The 14,126-nt window shown below is 41.6% G+C and overlaps 1 protein-coding gene across 2 annotated transcripts in view; it reads right to left on the reverse strand.

Annotated features, from left to right (window-relative positions):
- Positions 1 to 1,489: 1,489 nt before the first annotated feature.
- The window catches only part of OGFOD2 (2-oxoglutarate and iron dependent oxygenase domain containing 2), a 49,026-nt gene continuing 36,389 nt past the window's right edge, over positions 1,490 to 14,126 (reverse strand). For both annotated transcript variants that reach the window (XM_075834097.1, XM_075834098.1), the window contains one exon: positions 1,490 to 2,058. In XM_075834097.1, the coding sequence (XP_075690212.1) occupies positions 1,783 to 2,058 (276 nt within the window). In that variant the 3' untranslated portion in view covers positions 1,490 to 1,782. The remainder of the gene's footprint in view (positions 2,059 to 14,126) is intronic.

Consider the following 14,126-nt stretch of genomic DNA (forward strand, 5'->3'; position numbering starts at 1 on the left):
AGTTCGCCACCTGGTGAACGCAGCTAGGGCGTGTGTTCCTGCACTGTGGAGACAGTCCTGTCCCCCGACAGTGGGCATGTTGTTTGGCAAGATTCAGGAGATCACGAGAATAGAGGACCTCACGGCATCAATGAAAGGGACCCATGCCTCCTTCCTAAAAAAACATGGCGTGAATGGATCCGATTTCAAACAACTGTGGAATATAAGACCATCATGGCCTCGTGAATTCACATCTAGACCCGGTGTGTCAAGTTAGCTCCCCCCCCCTTTTTTCCTTTCCATTTTTCCTCTCCCTCTTACTGTCTCTGCTTCCCTTTCCTCCTTTTACTGCTCTCATGCTCGCTTCTGGAATATCATGCACGGCTGCGGCTTCAGGGTGCATATCAGAGATTCCATAAATATCTGTTTCCAGCGACATGGTACTCTCAGGTGACCCCTTACACTTATGTGATGCTGATAGCTGGCCTGTGGCCTTTTGAATGTTTTGCACTGCCATTTTCGAACTGTGTTATGTATATTTTGAATGCTTTGTGATACAAAATAACAAAATGAAAATAAAAGAATTTATATAAAAAAAAAAAAGAATATAAAAAATGATAAAAAGAAACCTGCATAGTTTTACGGAAAAAAACACGCAAAAAAACACGCAAAAATCACATCGCTAGCCCAACAAATAAAAAAAAAGTTATAGCTGTTTAACGAACGCGCGATAAAAATGGCTAAACGGTGACTGGTCCTGAAGGCTCAAAATAGCCCGGACCTGAACCGGTTAAAGTTTTTAGAAATTTTTGAGCTTAGACTTGTCCTTAATAACTTTTTTAACCCCTCCCTCTCTTCCAACACCAGTTTCATTAAGAAGTACCAGTTATCTATCTACAATATATTGCCCTACCCCAATCCCTATTTAAACACTCCTCTAACCTCCTAGCCATCTTCTCCCAAAATACAGCTGCACCTTCCCCATTCAGGTGCAGCCCATCCCTACTGAAAAGCCTGTAGCAAATAGAGAAGTCGACCCAGTTCACCAAGAACCCAAATCCTTCCTTCCTGTACCAGTTCTTGAGCCACTAGTTTACCTCTCTAAACTCCAGCTGCCTCTTTGGTGTAGAACGTGGTACTTGTTTTTTAGAAATGCTGAATTTTAGAGATGCCATCCAATAAGAGAAGGTATACTATTGGACAGTTTGACAGCTAATGAGAGAGGACAGGCTTCACTCTAGTACAATGCTTGCCAGCCACAGCCTGCAGAGCACAATCTGTTCTCTACATCGTACAAACATACATCTGGTAGGTGAGCAAGAATTAGGAGACAAATGGCAGTATGACTGAACGATCAGACTCCAAAAGGTTTGTTTGTAGTCTGTTACCATGAAGACATATACCATAGGTCTGCATAACAGCTGTAGGAGATTTTTAATTAAGACTATGTGCAAAGTTCCTTCATTTTTCATTTTTGAAACACCAGAACAATAAAACACTGTTACTGAAGTTGGACCCTTCCCTTTATTTATTTTTTATAAAATTTTATTGAACATACAATATACAAAAGCAAAACATGGCATTGCCCACATTTTGAGAAAGTGCACATTGATACAGAGTATGTCATTTACATTTTTTTGTCAAATAGATACGTTATCCATATATTGTTTCCTAAAAGCCCTTCCCTTTATTAATTTATTTAAAAAATAAATCATTTAGATGATTAGTTCAGTTAGAGAAGATGTAAATTGTAATTAGTAATTAAAGACAAGCAAAAAAAAACAAAACATAACATTAATGTGCTTAGATTAAAGTGCAAACATTCACAGCCTCTCCTCTGTCTTCCTTTCTTATCACTGTGAATCCATCACCTTCTCCCATTGTCTCTACTAGTTGGGGTTCCTTGTGGCACATGGGACACTGCTTATTGCGTATGCTTGACGCTCTCATCCATATTATAAGATTCCATCTTTCGCCTGAAGTAATGGGAAGAGCTCCATGAACTTGCTGACCTCTGTGAAGTATACCACGGCCAATAGTATGTTCAACCTCTGTATACCTTCGCTCATTGGATGGCACCTGAATAATGCAACAGAGAGAATTTAAAAGTGGTTATTTGTTTTAAAAAAAACAACAAAAAACAATTTTCAAATAACCTGTTAGGGAATTCTAGTTAAAGTTATCCCATAAATCATTTTCATACCAAAAGTCCAGAAATGCAGTTAATATTTTTTTTTAAAGTAATTTTCAGTGTTTCTGGCATATAAAAATACGTTTCTCATCTTTTTTTGCTTCACTGTGTCCCCCTTGGTCATGCTGCTAATCCATGCTGCCGGGGGTGAGCTCTGACAGAATTAGTCCAGCAGCTCCATGGAAACTAATGGAGCTGCGGTCGCACTTGTGTACATGCGTGACCGGCGCTCTATTCATTTCTATGGAGCTGCCGGACACACAAGCTGGACCCCGGAAGTCCCAAGGTTCTCATGTAGCACTTCGGGAGAATTTTTGTTCCCCGTTCTCCTTATCGCTGGGGGTCCCAGCGGTCGGACCCCCAGCGATCACACATGTTATCCCCTATCCTCTTTAATGACCAAGCCAGATTTTTTAAATCTGGTATGTCTGACTTATATGTCTGACATATCCAAGTAATTCTGACATTGTTTTTGTCATCACATGTTGTACTTTATTTAGGTGGGAAAAGTAGACTGATACGATTTGCGTAAATAAAATAAAAAAAATTTAGGGGCTTATAGGTGTCAGAATGATGGAAACCCCCATAAATGACCCCATTTTGAAAACTATACCCCTTAAGGTATTTATTAAGGGGTGTTGTAAGTATTTTGACCCCACAGTTCTTTTGTAAGGATTTATGCAATGCAGGTATAAAAGGATATCATTTAACATTTTTTTCACAAAGGTGTAATTTTAAAGACAGATTTCCTTGTAAAGCGACCATGAGAATGAAGAAACACACCCCAAAATATATCACTCTGTTTCTCCTACGTTTGAAAATACCCCCATTGTGGCCCTAATGCGCTGCCTGGAGAAACGGCCGGGTCAAAAAGGAAGGGAGCACCCGGAGGCTTTCAGGACTTTTGCTTGAAAATGTTTTAGGCCCCACTGCACATTTGAAGAGGCTTTGAGCTGCCAGACCGATAGAAACTCCCCATAACTGACCGCATTTAGAAAACTAGACCCCTTAAGGTATTTATCTAGGGGTATAGTGAGTATTTTGCTGAATTTAATGCAAAGCAGGTGAAAAAAAAAAAATCCACCCACCTTTTTCACAAATGTATAATTTTGAAGACAGATTTGTTTGTAAAGCGAACATGAGAATGAAAAAACACATACCAAAATCTATAACCCTGTTTTGCTGATGCCCCCATTGTGGCCTCAATCTGCTTACTAGTCGTGTAGCTGGGCCAAAAAGAGAGGGAGCACCCTTTGGCTTTCAGGGCACAATTGAATAAATTCTAGGCCCCATATCATGAATTTAGAGGCATTGACCTGCCTGAACAAAAGAAACCACCCAGAAATTACCCCATTTTAAAAAGTAGACCCCTAAAGGTATTCATCTATTGGTGTAGTGAGCATGCTTACTGTGAAAGTGATTAAAATGTTTAAATGATTACATCTTGCATAGACTCCATCTTGTATGGTGGGGACCATTTTGGATAGTTGGAATCCATCTTGTGGCCTAAGGAGCCATTTTGAGATTAATAAGTTATGATTGCTTTAAAAAGCGAATATCTAGGTCAGCAGTTGTCTTGAAACAATTCTAGGTTATGTGTTTTCGAGTTGAAATTTTGTATTATTTTTGTGTGATAAGGAGCCGATCACCCTTGAGTCTGGAAGGACGACATTGTTTACCATAAGGGAGGGGTCAGCCTGACTCTTCGCCTTGGAGAAGAGGTTTAATATAAGGAAGGGGGTAGTCTGACTCCTAACATCTATGACGTGGTATATTTTGGAAACTCATGGCTTTAGGGTATGTTCACACGAGGTCATTACGTCCATAATTGACGGACGTATTTCGGCCGCAAGTCCCGGACCGAACACACTGCAGGGAGCCGGGCTCCTAGCATCATAGTTATGTACGACGCTAGGAGTCCCTGCCTCGCTGCCGGACAACTGTCCCGTACTGTAATCATGTTTTCAGTACGAGACAGTTGTCCGGCAGCGAGGCAGGGACTCCTAGCATCGTACATAAGTATGATGCTAGGAGCCCGGCTCCCTGCAGTGTGTTCGGTCCGGGACTTGCGGCCGAAATATGTCTGTCAATTACGGACGTAATGACCTCGTGTGAACATACCCTTACATTTAAGACGCCTCTTGAGCCTATGATTGGTTCAGGACAAACATATTGCCATTATATGCTATTGGCTAAATGAAATCCAAATAAATGTCATATTGTAAAACATTGTAAATGATTGGCTGTAATCAAGCTGCTCCTACTTCGAAAGATATTATTGTAATGGTTTGATGAATAAACGGCAGAGAAGGATTTTGAGCATACAAAGCATGGTCTCTTGTGCCATCTTTTCTCTCATATATATATCGATCACCTATGATTTGAAACTGGATAAAATCACTGGAGGGCGGGTATAGGTTGACATACACAATACAAATTTCAGTCGAATATATTTTTGTCCATGATTGCATTAACGCTGACCAAATATTTTTTTAAAGGCGGAAATAATGGGTATTATTTCAGACACAGACAATATGGGTATATAACATTTTCTTCCAATTTTCAAATGCAATAGAGGAAAAATTTGTTAAAAGGTTTTTTGTTAGAAATATGCCACAGTATTAAATTTGGGCGGCATACAGAAGAGAAGTGAAGCTGTGTATTCATAATGGGTGCATGTCGCTATAGAAGTATTTGCCCGTACTTATGACTATGTCCCGCATCTGTGCCATTATGATGTCATTGTGGACAGCATTCTGTTCTAATATAAAATCACAGAGACGAAAAAATAAATCGTACTGGAGTGATGGGCAATATCTTAAAAAAATAAATAAATAGAGGAAAATGTATCCAACTATGTGGCAAACTCGAGTCTGTTCACAAGATAGAAGAACTGTCACGTTGGGTTCGTGGACCCACTGGGCCGTACCGCCTTGGCGGTATGGCAGCTGGCCATCAGGGCGCAGGTTACAGTCTATAGTTCGTATAGGGTACCTGTGGCAGCTCGGACAGTAGCAAGGCAGGCTCGGCTGGGACTAGGCAGCAGGTAGACGTCAGGCGTGGTGTAGCAGGACAGGCGTGGTATACAGCACAGCACGAATTCAGCTCAGCACGGCACTGGACCAGGATAGCACGGGATACAGGAACAGGGAACACTGGGAAACACTAGGAGACCATTTGCATAGACAAAACTTAGGGTACGACAACAACAACGCTCAGGCGTGGGAGGAAGGGGCTGAGCCCTTCTTATAGTCCAGGGTGCTCTTAAACATAAAAGTCTGATGCTGAGGTGAGTGCTGGCATCTCCTGAGGAGGAGACTGGGGCCAGCGCTCGCAGATCCATGGCTGCGGGCGTCAGGAGGTGAGTGAGCCTGACGGCCCGCGGCTATGGGCATGACAAGAACACCTGTCGGGCTGTCATGACGAGCTTTTTTTTTTATATCTCAGTCACTGGTTGTACGTCGTCTTTATAGCTCCATCAATCCCTATATGAGGGACGAGCGTGCCAAATGACGCGGTACACCATAACAGGCTCCTGCTCGCCAGAGTAGAAACCGCTATGTACACAAAACAACCACTCGGTTAAAGTATATATAAAGGGGCAGTGTCCAATACCATCTATAGAAACAGTAAAGAATCACTAATACCCAAAATAAAGTAAGTATTTCCAGAAGAATTGTCGGGTGTAAAAACCTGAACAAAACTGCAAGAAAGTCCATGGTATATTGATAAGGAACAGCTTATTAGCCCCTTAACGACCGGCGTATAGCGTTTTTACGTCGGTCATTTAGGGTAGTTCTTCTGAAGTGTCGGCTTTTCACGTCGGCACTTCAGAAGAACTTTCCCCGCATCGTGCGGGGTGCTGCTGAAGCCTGTGCTGTTAATAACAGCCTCAGGCTTCATGGCAACGATTAGAGACCACTAGCAGTGGTCTCTGATCGTATTTAACCCCTCAGATGCGGTACTCAATAGCAAGTGCCGCATCTGAGGGGTTTGGGAGGGGGTGGGCCTCATCGGAGCGTTTTTTGCAGGGATCTGAAGTCCGGGCTGCTGGTAACAGCCTCGGGCTTCAGGGCAACGATCGGAGACCACTAGCAGTGGTCTCTGATCGTATTTAACCCCTCAGATGCGGCACTAAATGGCAAGCGCCGGCCGCATCTGAGTGGTTTGCGAGGGAGGGGACCGCATCGGAGCGGTTTTACCGGGGATTGCATAATCTGCCTCTGAAGCCAAGGCTGTTAGCAACAGCCTTGGCTTCAGAGTGATGATCGGAGACCAATAACAATGGTCTCCGTTCATGTGATCACTGTGAGAACTATTCACAGTGATCACAAAATGTAGACAATGTGTTTCTCCTCCCTGTCTCTCTGTCTCTCCTCACACTTGTTACTTTGTATAAGAAGAGACGGAGAGAATTTTACAGTGACACTGGAGACACTAAATTACTAAAAATCTAATATATATACTTTATATAAACTTCAATTGTATACCTAGGCTAGGCTTATCCTTAGGGTTATTCTAGGTTCTATTCTATAATTAGTCTAGAGTTAGCCTAGGTTTAGTTTAGGATTAGCCTAGGTTTAGTCTAGGGTTAGCTTAGGTTTAGTCTAGGGTTAGCCTAGGTTTGATCTAGGGTTAGCCTAGGTTTGGTCTAGGGTTAGCCTAGGTTTGGTCTAGGGTTAGCCTAGGTTTGGTCTAGGGTTAGCCTAGGTTTGGTCTAGGGTTAGCCTAGGTTTAGCCTAGGGTTAGCCTAGGTTTAGCCTAGGTTTAGCCTAGGGTTAGCCTAGGGTTAGCCTAGGTTTAGCCTAGGTTTAGCCTAGGGTTAGCCTAGGTTTAGCCTAGGGTTAGCCTAGGTTTAGCCTAGGGTTAGCCTAGGTTTAGCCTAGGGTTAGCCTAGGTTTAGCCTAGGGTTAGCCTAGGGTTAGCCTAGGGTTAGCCTAGGTTTAGCCTAGGGTTAGCCTAGGTTTAGCCTAGGGTTAGCCTAGGTTTAGCCTAGGGTTAGCCTAGGTTTAGCCTAGGGTTAGCCTAGGTTTAGTCTAGGGTTAGCCTAGGCTTAGTCTAGGGTTAGCCTAGGCTTAGTCTAGGGTTTTTGTGTAGCGTACGTGTCTGACGTCTGTGTATTTTTTTGTGTAAAAAAAAAAAAGTTTAAAAAAATATATGTAAAAAAAAGTTTGATAGTCTACGTGTTTGTTCGACATCAGTTTTTTTTGTGAAGCGTGCTTTTGTGACGTCCGTGTATTTTTGTCTGGTTACAGCCTTTGTCGTACGTGTGTGTAATTACAATGGCCCATAGAAGGTTCACGGTGGAAGAGGCATACGCCATGCTAATTTCTGAAAGCGATACAGAAACCGCGTCCGAGGTAGAAATGTTGTCTACCAGTTATAGCGATGACTGATACGCTTTCTGCAAATGCAAGTGTCGCTGCAGAGTCCACACGCACAGAGCATGTCGCAGAAGTACCACAAAACACGGTATACACGCTCTATTCCCCCAGAATATATTGAGTGGGTACCCACAGAGTCATTTTCCCCTAATATCCCAGAATTTATTACCACACTAGGGATAAATATTAACGTTGAAAATTTTATAGCCCTCGATTTAAAAAAAAAAATATTCATTACAGATGAACTATTGGAGATGGTTGTTCACCTAAACCAATCTGTATGCTCGCCAATTCTTTGCTGAAAAGCCAACGTCAATGGCACCCCACAAATACTGGCGAACTTTAAAAAAAATTGGGGCTCATCATGGGGTTAGTTAAAAAGCCCTCAATCCGGTCATATTGGGCAACAAGCCCTACACATGCCACACCTGTTTTTCCAGCCGTTATGACCAGAAGCCGATATGAAGTGCTAATGCGCTTCCCTCATTTTAACGACAATCACTAGGTCCCCCTCCCGGAGTGATCCAGACCGTGACCGCCTGTTTAAAATAAGGCCCCTGATAAAAATTTTGGAGGAGTCATTTATGCCGGTGTACAACCCCGAAAAAAACCTAGTGGTGGATGAATCGCTGATGAGTTACAAAGGCAGGCTCTCATTCCACCAGTACCTCCCCTCAAAGAGAGCAAAATATGGGGTTAAAATCTACAAGCTCTGTGAGAGCGGTACAGGCTACACATCTGCCTTTAGAATCTATGAAGGCAAAGACCGTGATATTAACCCCCCAGGATGTCCCAGTGAGCTAGGATGCAGTGGCAAAATAGTCTGGGACTTGATGCAGCCTCTGCTGAATAAGGGTTATCAGTTACACACTGATAACTTCTATACCAGCATCCCCTTGTACAAGCACCTGCATGCCGCTGACACAGGGGCTTGCGGAACAATCCGCAAAAACAGAAGGGGCTTGCCAAATGAGCTGGTGAGAAAACGCCTGAGAAGGGGGGAATCAAGTGGTCTTTGCAGTGGAAACCTTCTTGCAATAAAATTTAATGACCGCAAGGATGTGTTCATACTAAGCACTGTTCACGCAGACTCAAAAGTGACAGTGAGGGAATGTGGTGCCACCTCTGATAAAGAAAAGCCGGTCTGCATCACAGACTATAAGAAATTCATGGGGGCAGTGGATTTGTCTGACCAGGCTTTACAGCCATACCTGGTGCAAAGAAAATCCCGCGCCTGGTATAAAAAGGTGGCCATCCACCTTATTCAGATGGCAGCATTCAACGGCTTTGTGCTGTACAAAAGATCAAATGGGCAAAATAAATGTTTTCAATTTCTGGAGAACATAATTGAGCACCTTTTATTTGAGTCCCCTGACCCCAGACACATCCATGAGGCAGAAGATGTCCGACGGCTTGTGGAATGTCACTTTGTATACCCTGTTCCTGCTACTGAAAAAAAACAATACCCCCCAAAAGCGATGCAGAGTGTTCAGCAAAAATGCAATACGAAGGGACACGCGATTTTATTGCCCTACATGTCCCTCTAATCCTTGTCTCTGTAACTATCCATGCTTTGAAATTTATCATACAGTCCCACATTATTAACTCATTTACTTTCACACCGTTTTTGTAGGGAGAACCAAAAGGGAGGGTTGCTTATTGGATAATGTTTCACTGTAAAAATGCAGCAATACTGTATTTTCTGGAAAAACCTATTTTTTTTTATTTCTTTCCCCCTATTAAAAATACTCACTATACCCCTAGATGAATATTAGCAGGACATTTATACTTGTCAAAATGACCTGCAGTACAACGGCAAATATAGCGTGGTTCCCTAAAATCAGCTCTGGAGTAAAAAGGCCTCCAAAAGCCAAAATGGACTCCTTCTATGATATGCCCTATAACGGGTCCATATAATAGATTAGACACACATATTTAGTATCGCCGTACACGGGAGAAATAGCAGAATGTGGAAAGGTGTCACTTTTACCAGTATGTCCTATGGTGTTTCAAAATGGCTTAAGAAAAGTGACACTTTTGTAAAAAAAAAAATGCAATTTACATTTTCTTGGCCCAAGTTTGACCAATTTCTGTAAAAAGTGTGAAGGGTTAAAACAGAAATTGAAACGATAGAAACAGAATTTGGGGTGTGTATTTTTTTTGTACCATGGTCATTTTTGGTCAATTCTGACAGTCTGCCACTCCAGTACAATGGCAAATGCAGCATGGTGCACTAAAATTAATTCTGGTGTGACAGGCCTCCAAAAGCCAAAATGAACTCCTATGATATGCCCTATAACGGGTCCATATAATAGATTAGACACACATATTTAGTATCGCCGTACACGGGAGAAACAGCAGAATGTGGAAAGGTGTCACTTTTACCAATACGTCATATGGAGTTTCGAAATGGCATAAGTGCCACTTTTGTAAAAAAAAATGCAATTTACATTTTTTTGGCCCAAGTTTGGACAAATTCTGTAAAAAGTGTAAAGGGTTAAAACAGAAATTGAACCGCTAGAAATAGACTTTAGAGTGTCTAGTTTGTAGAACACAATGTTTTTTTACCATTATTTATTGGACTTCAAGTCCATTACCCATACATTAATTACTTGTTAAAAAACTAAATTAAGACATTTTAGTGCGCAATTGAAAAAAGGGGCACTTGTGTTTTATACTATATTTCTGGTCCAAAAAAAATAAACTACACCTCCAAGTCAGGTGTCCTTATGATCAGGATAAATGAAAGAATATATTTCAATACATTTGTATGATACAATTACTTTTATTTTCAAACTGTTACATTTTAAATTATGAAAAATCTAAATTTTTTCTTTTTTTCCTGCCTTTCCACGGCTATAAAAAAAGTAACAAAAATGTTACCTATACATATATACAACAAAAAGGAAGCACTACATGTCCCAAGAAAACTGCACAATTCACATCGATACATAAAACACATACAGAGTTATATTGTGTTACATCTGTGAATAGCAAAACTGCGAAAATTGCTCTGGTCACTAAGGCTTAAAACACCTTCGGTATTAAGGGGTTAGAGATCCTCCAAAATAATATCATGCCCATATCACGGTACAGAATTAGGAATGTAACAGCTGTATGTGGCAGGACACAGTCCTAAGAAAAAGGAAATACATCCCCAATTTATTCTTGTAACCATTGCTAAAATGCACGACTTCCACTAATTCAGGGGCGGCACGGGCCGCAGGTGTTGGATTTATCTACTAATAAATGCAATGCCCACATTTATTTTTTATTTCAAGAACACTTGTGGGAGTCCATGTTCTGAATAGAAAGATGTGGGCTCCTGCACAATAAACTGTTAATAAAATATTAATTTGTTGATCAAGTCCAGGATTTAATTGTCCAAGAATTGTATAAAAAAAATCATAAGGGGTAAAATTAGTTTTACAGTCTAAAATAAATACACTTTACTAACTCCCCATGAAAATCCCTCCCGCTCTTGGATAGCACAGAAACTAAACAAAAAATATGAATACATGAAATTGACTCCCTAAAAAGAATCCCCAAACCCCACCATTTTTGGTGTTCCCTAAATATTCTTTCAAATTAATTATTAGAAACGGTGTGATAGGTCTCAAAACAGGGAAAGTTGCACAGGCTTGGTTCCCTCCTCCATCTCTTTTGGGGGTATCTTTTGTTCTCAGTGGCAGGGACGGGGTAAAGTGGTGCTCAGTGAGCCTTTGGACATCCTCTGACTTAAAAGATTCTCTAGGTGCAGGGGGAGTCAAACAGGAGGTGCTCTATAATCTTTTCATGATATTGTTGGAAAGGGAGTGTTCCTTGTGCCTTATAGCCATCTGTATGAGGTAGATCGCTACCTTTTTATACCATGCCATAGTCTTACATTTTACTAAGCAAGGTTGTAGGACTAGATCGACCCCCACACCATGAATTTATTGTAGTCCACTACACAGACCGATTTCTTATCATCAGTGATAGCTCCCCTCTCTCATACTGCCACTGAGGTGTCTCCATGTACGGTGGTCAGCATGTACACCTCTTTTTTGTCACTCCACTTGACAGCAAGCAACTGGTCACTTGCAAATGAGAGTGACGCACCCCTTTTTAATGGCCTGGACACCAGTTGTTGAGGGAGGCCAGCTCTATTTTTTCATACCATCCACAGGCCCCTGTACTAGCAGCATGGAGGGACTTATACAGGGGACACTAGTGTAGTAGTTGTCCGTGTACACATGGTGCCCTTTTTGTAGCAATGGCACCATGAGTTCCCACACAATTTTCCCACTAATGCCAATATCCTCTGGGCAGCTTGGGGGATTAAGGTGGCGATCCCTGCCTTCAAATAAAAATAAAAAAACACCCAGGTGTAGCCCGTTGTGCTCTCACACACCTTACACAGTTTGACACCATATCAAGCTGCTTTGGAGGGGATGTATTGCCGAAAGGATAGACGGCCCTTGAAGCTCATAAGAGACTCATCTACCGATAATTTTCGGTAGATAAGGTGTCTCAATTTGTTAAGGCGATCATAGCCTGGGTCACTTCTTGGTGGGATTTGGGAATTATCAGAGAAATGCATGAAACGCATTATAGTTTCATAGCGTGTTCGGGTCAGTAGGAACGGATGGAAGTTTTTTTAGGGTAATTTCCTATTGTAATTGTATTTCAGAGACCGTTGTGGGGATCCATGCTCTGGCATAGCAAGGCCTGGGATTTTCGGTCACAAATTGCCTGCCATATGTATTTGTCTGCTGGACAATTAGTTCCGGGACCTGATGACCTATGAATAGGGGGTAAAATTTGAGACAACTGTGTCGACGTCTGGAGTCGATATAAATGGTGAAATATGGGAGTGAAAGAATCTGCAGGATCCCACAATGCAGGGGGGACTGCATTACTAGGCCCTGCCTCTGACCGTTCAATGGTGACAGCTGCGTCCACAACCATAGGGCTGGGGGGTCCAGTGTGTCGCTTTCTGAACTAATTGAACTAAGTTCTGCTTCTGATGCAGTGTCCGCACCGCTGCCTGAACTTCTGGAGCACAGCAAGGTGTACGTCTGCTCCGCAGTGAACATTCTGCGATTTCTGCAATTCACATCCGCTATACTAATAAACTCATTAACTTTTTTTTTTTCTTTTTCTTTAAAAAACAAAAAGATATTACTGTAAACCGCAGCTAATAACCGCTATTATAATAGCGTAATCAGAAAAAAATGATCACAGAGATCACAGGTAATGTGGGGGTGATTACAGATAATCTGGGAACACAGGTGGATTAGTGGTGTGTATTTTACTGGCTGACAGCACAAGATTTGAATTGTGTCTCTCTCCTCTCACAAATCAACTACAGTGAGAGGAGGGAAAGAAAGAGCACAAATCCTGTGCTATATTTACTAAATATATGACTATAGGTATATCACAGTGACCATGTGATCAGTGGGGGCCTAACAATACATTTTTTTATCTCCACTCACCTAACATTCATGGTGAGAGGAGATAAAAAGCTTATTTTTACTTCATACAGCATTCGAACGGTGATCGCCGGTATTTGTGGACTATCGGCGATCATGTGTTTGGGGACCGCAAACAACGGTCCCCAGTCAGTGCTCGAGCCCTCAGTTACCAGGGGGAAGCTGAGAGCAGGGAGCTCTCCCTACTCCTGGCGGCTAATTTATTCTAATGCAGTGCCTTTTAACCTCTTAGCGCACCTTGACGCAACTGTACTATGGGAACCGGAGGCCAACAGTGGCTTCCTGCTCTCCCATGTACGGAAGCCTATTAGGCCCCGCCCGAGGCGGAGACTAATAGGCTTGATGTCAGTGAATAGCGGACAGCTCTAATGCATTGCGTTACGTGGGTAGTGCAATGTATTCTAATAACGATGAGAGGTGCAGGTCTTCAAGTCCCCTAGTGACACAAAAAAAAAAAAGTTATAAAAAAGTTCAAAGTTAAACAATTAAAAACTGCCTTTTATAGGAAAAAAACCTAAAAACTTTAAAAAAAAAAAGTACACATATTTGGTATCACCGCGTTCGTAACAACCCAAACTAGAATGTTATTTTTCCCGCACGGTGAACACCGCAAAAAGATAAAATAAAAAAACAATGCCAGAATCGCTATTTTTTTGGTCACCATCCCTTCTAAAGTATAGAATAAAAAAAGTGATCAAAAAGTCGAAAGTACCCCAAAATAGTACCAATAAAAACTACATACCGTCCCGCAAAAAAAAAAAAGTCCTTACACAGCCTTGTCAACACAAAAATAAAAAAGTTATGGCTCTCAGAATATGGGGACACAAAAAATTAATTATTTTTCAAAAAAGGGATTTTTTTTTTTTGTGCAAACTTGGTAAAACATAAAAAAAACATATACATATGGTATCTCTGTAATCATATCGACTCGCAGAATAAAGTAAAATTTCATTTATAGCGCATGTTGAACACTAAAAAAAAACCAAAAAAAACATTATCAGAATTGCTGGTTTTTGGTCACCTTGCTTGCCAAAAAAATGGAATAAAAAGTGATAAAAAATTGCGTGTACCCCAAAATGGTACCAATGAAAACTACAG

Source organism: Rhinoderma darwinii, chromosome 1 (assembly GCF_050947455.1).
Source record: "Rhinoderma darwinii isolate aRhiDar2 chromosome 1, aRhiDar2.hap1, whole genome shotgun sequence".
Taxonomy (NCBI): Eukaryota; Metazoa; Chordata; class Amphibia; order Anura; family Rhinodermatidae; genus Rhinoderma; species Rhinoderma darwinii.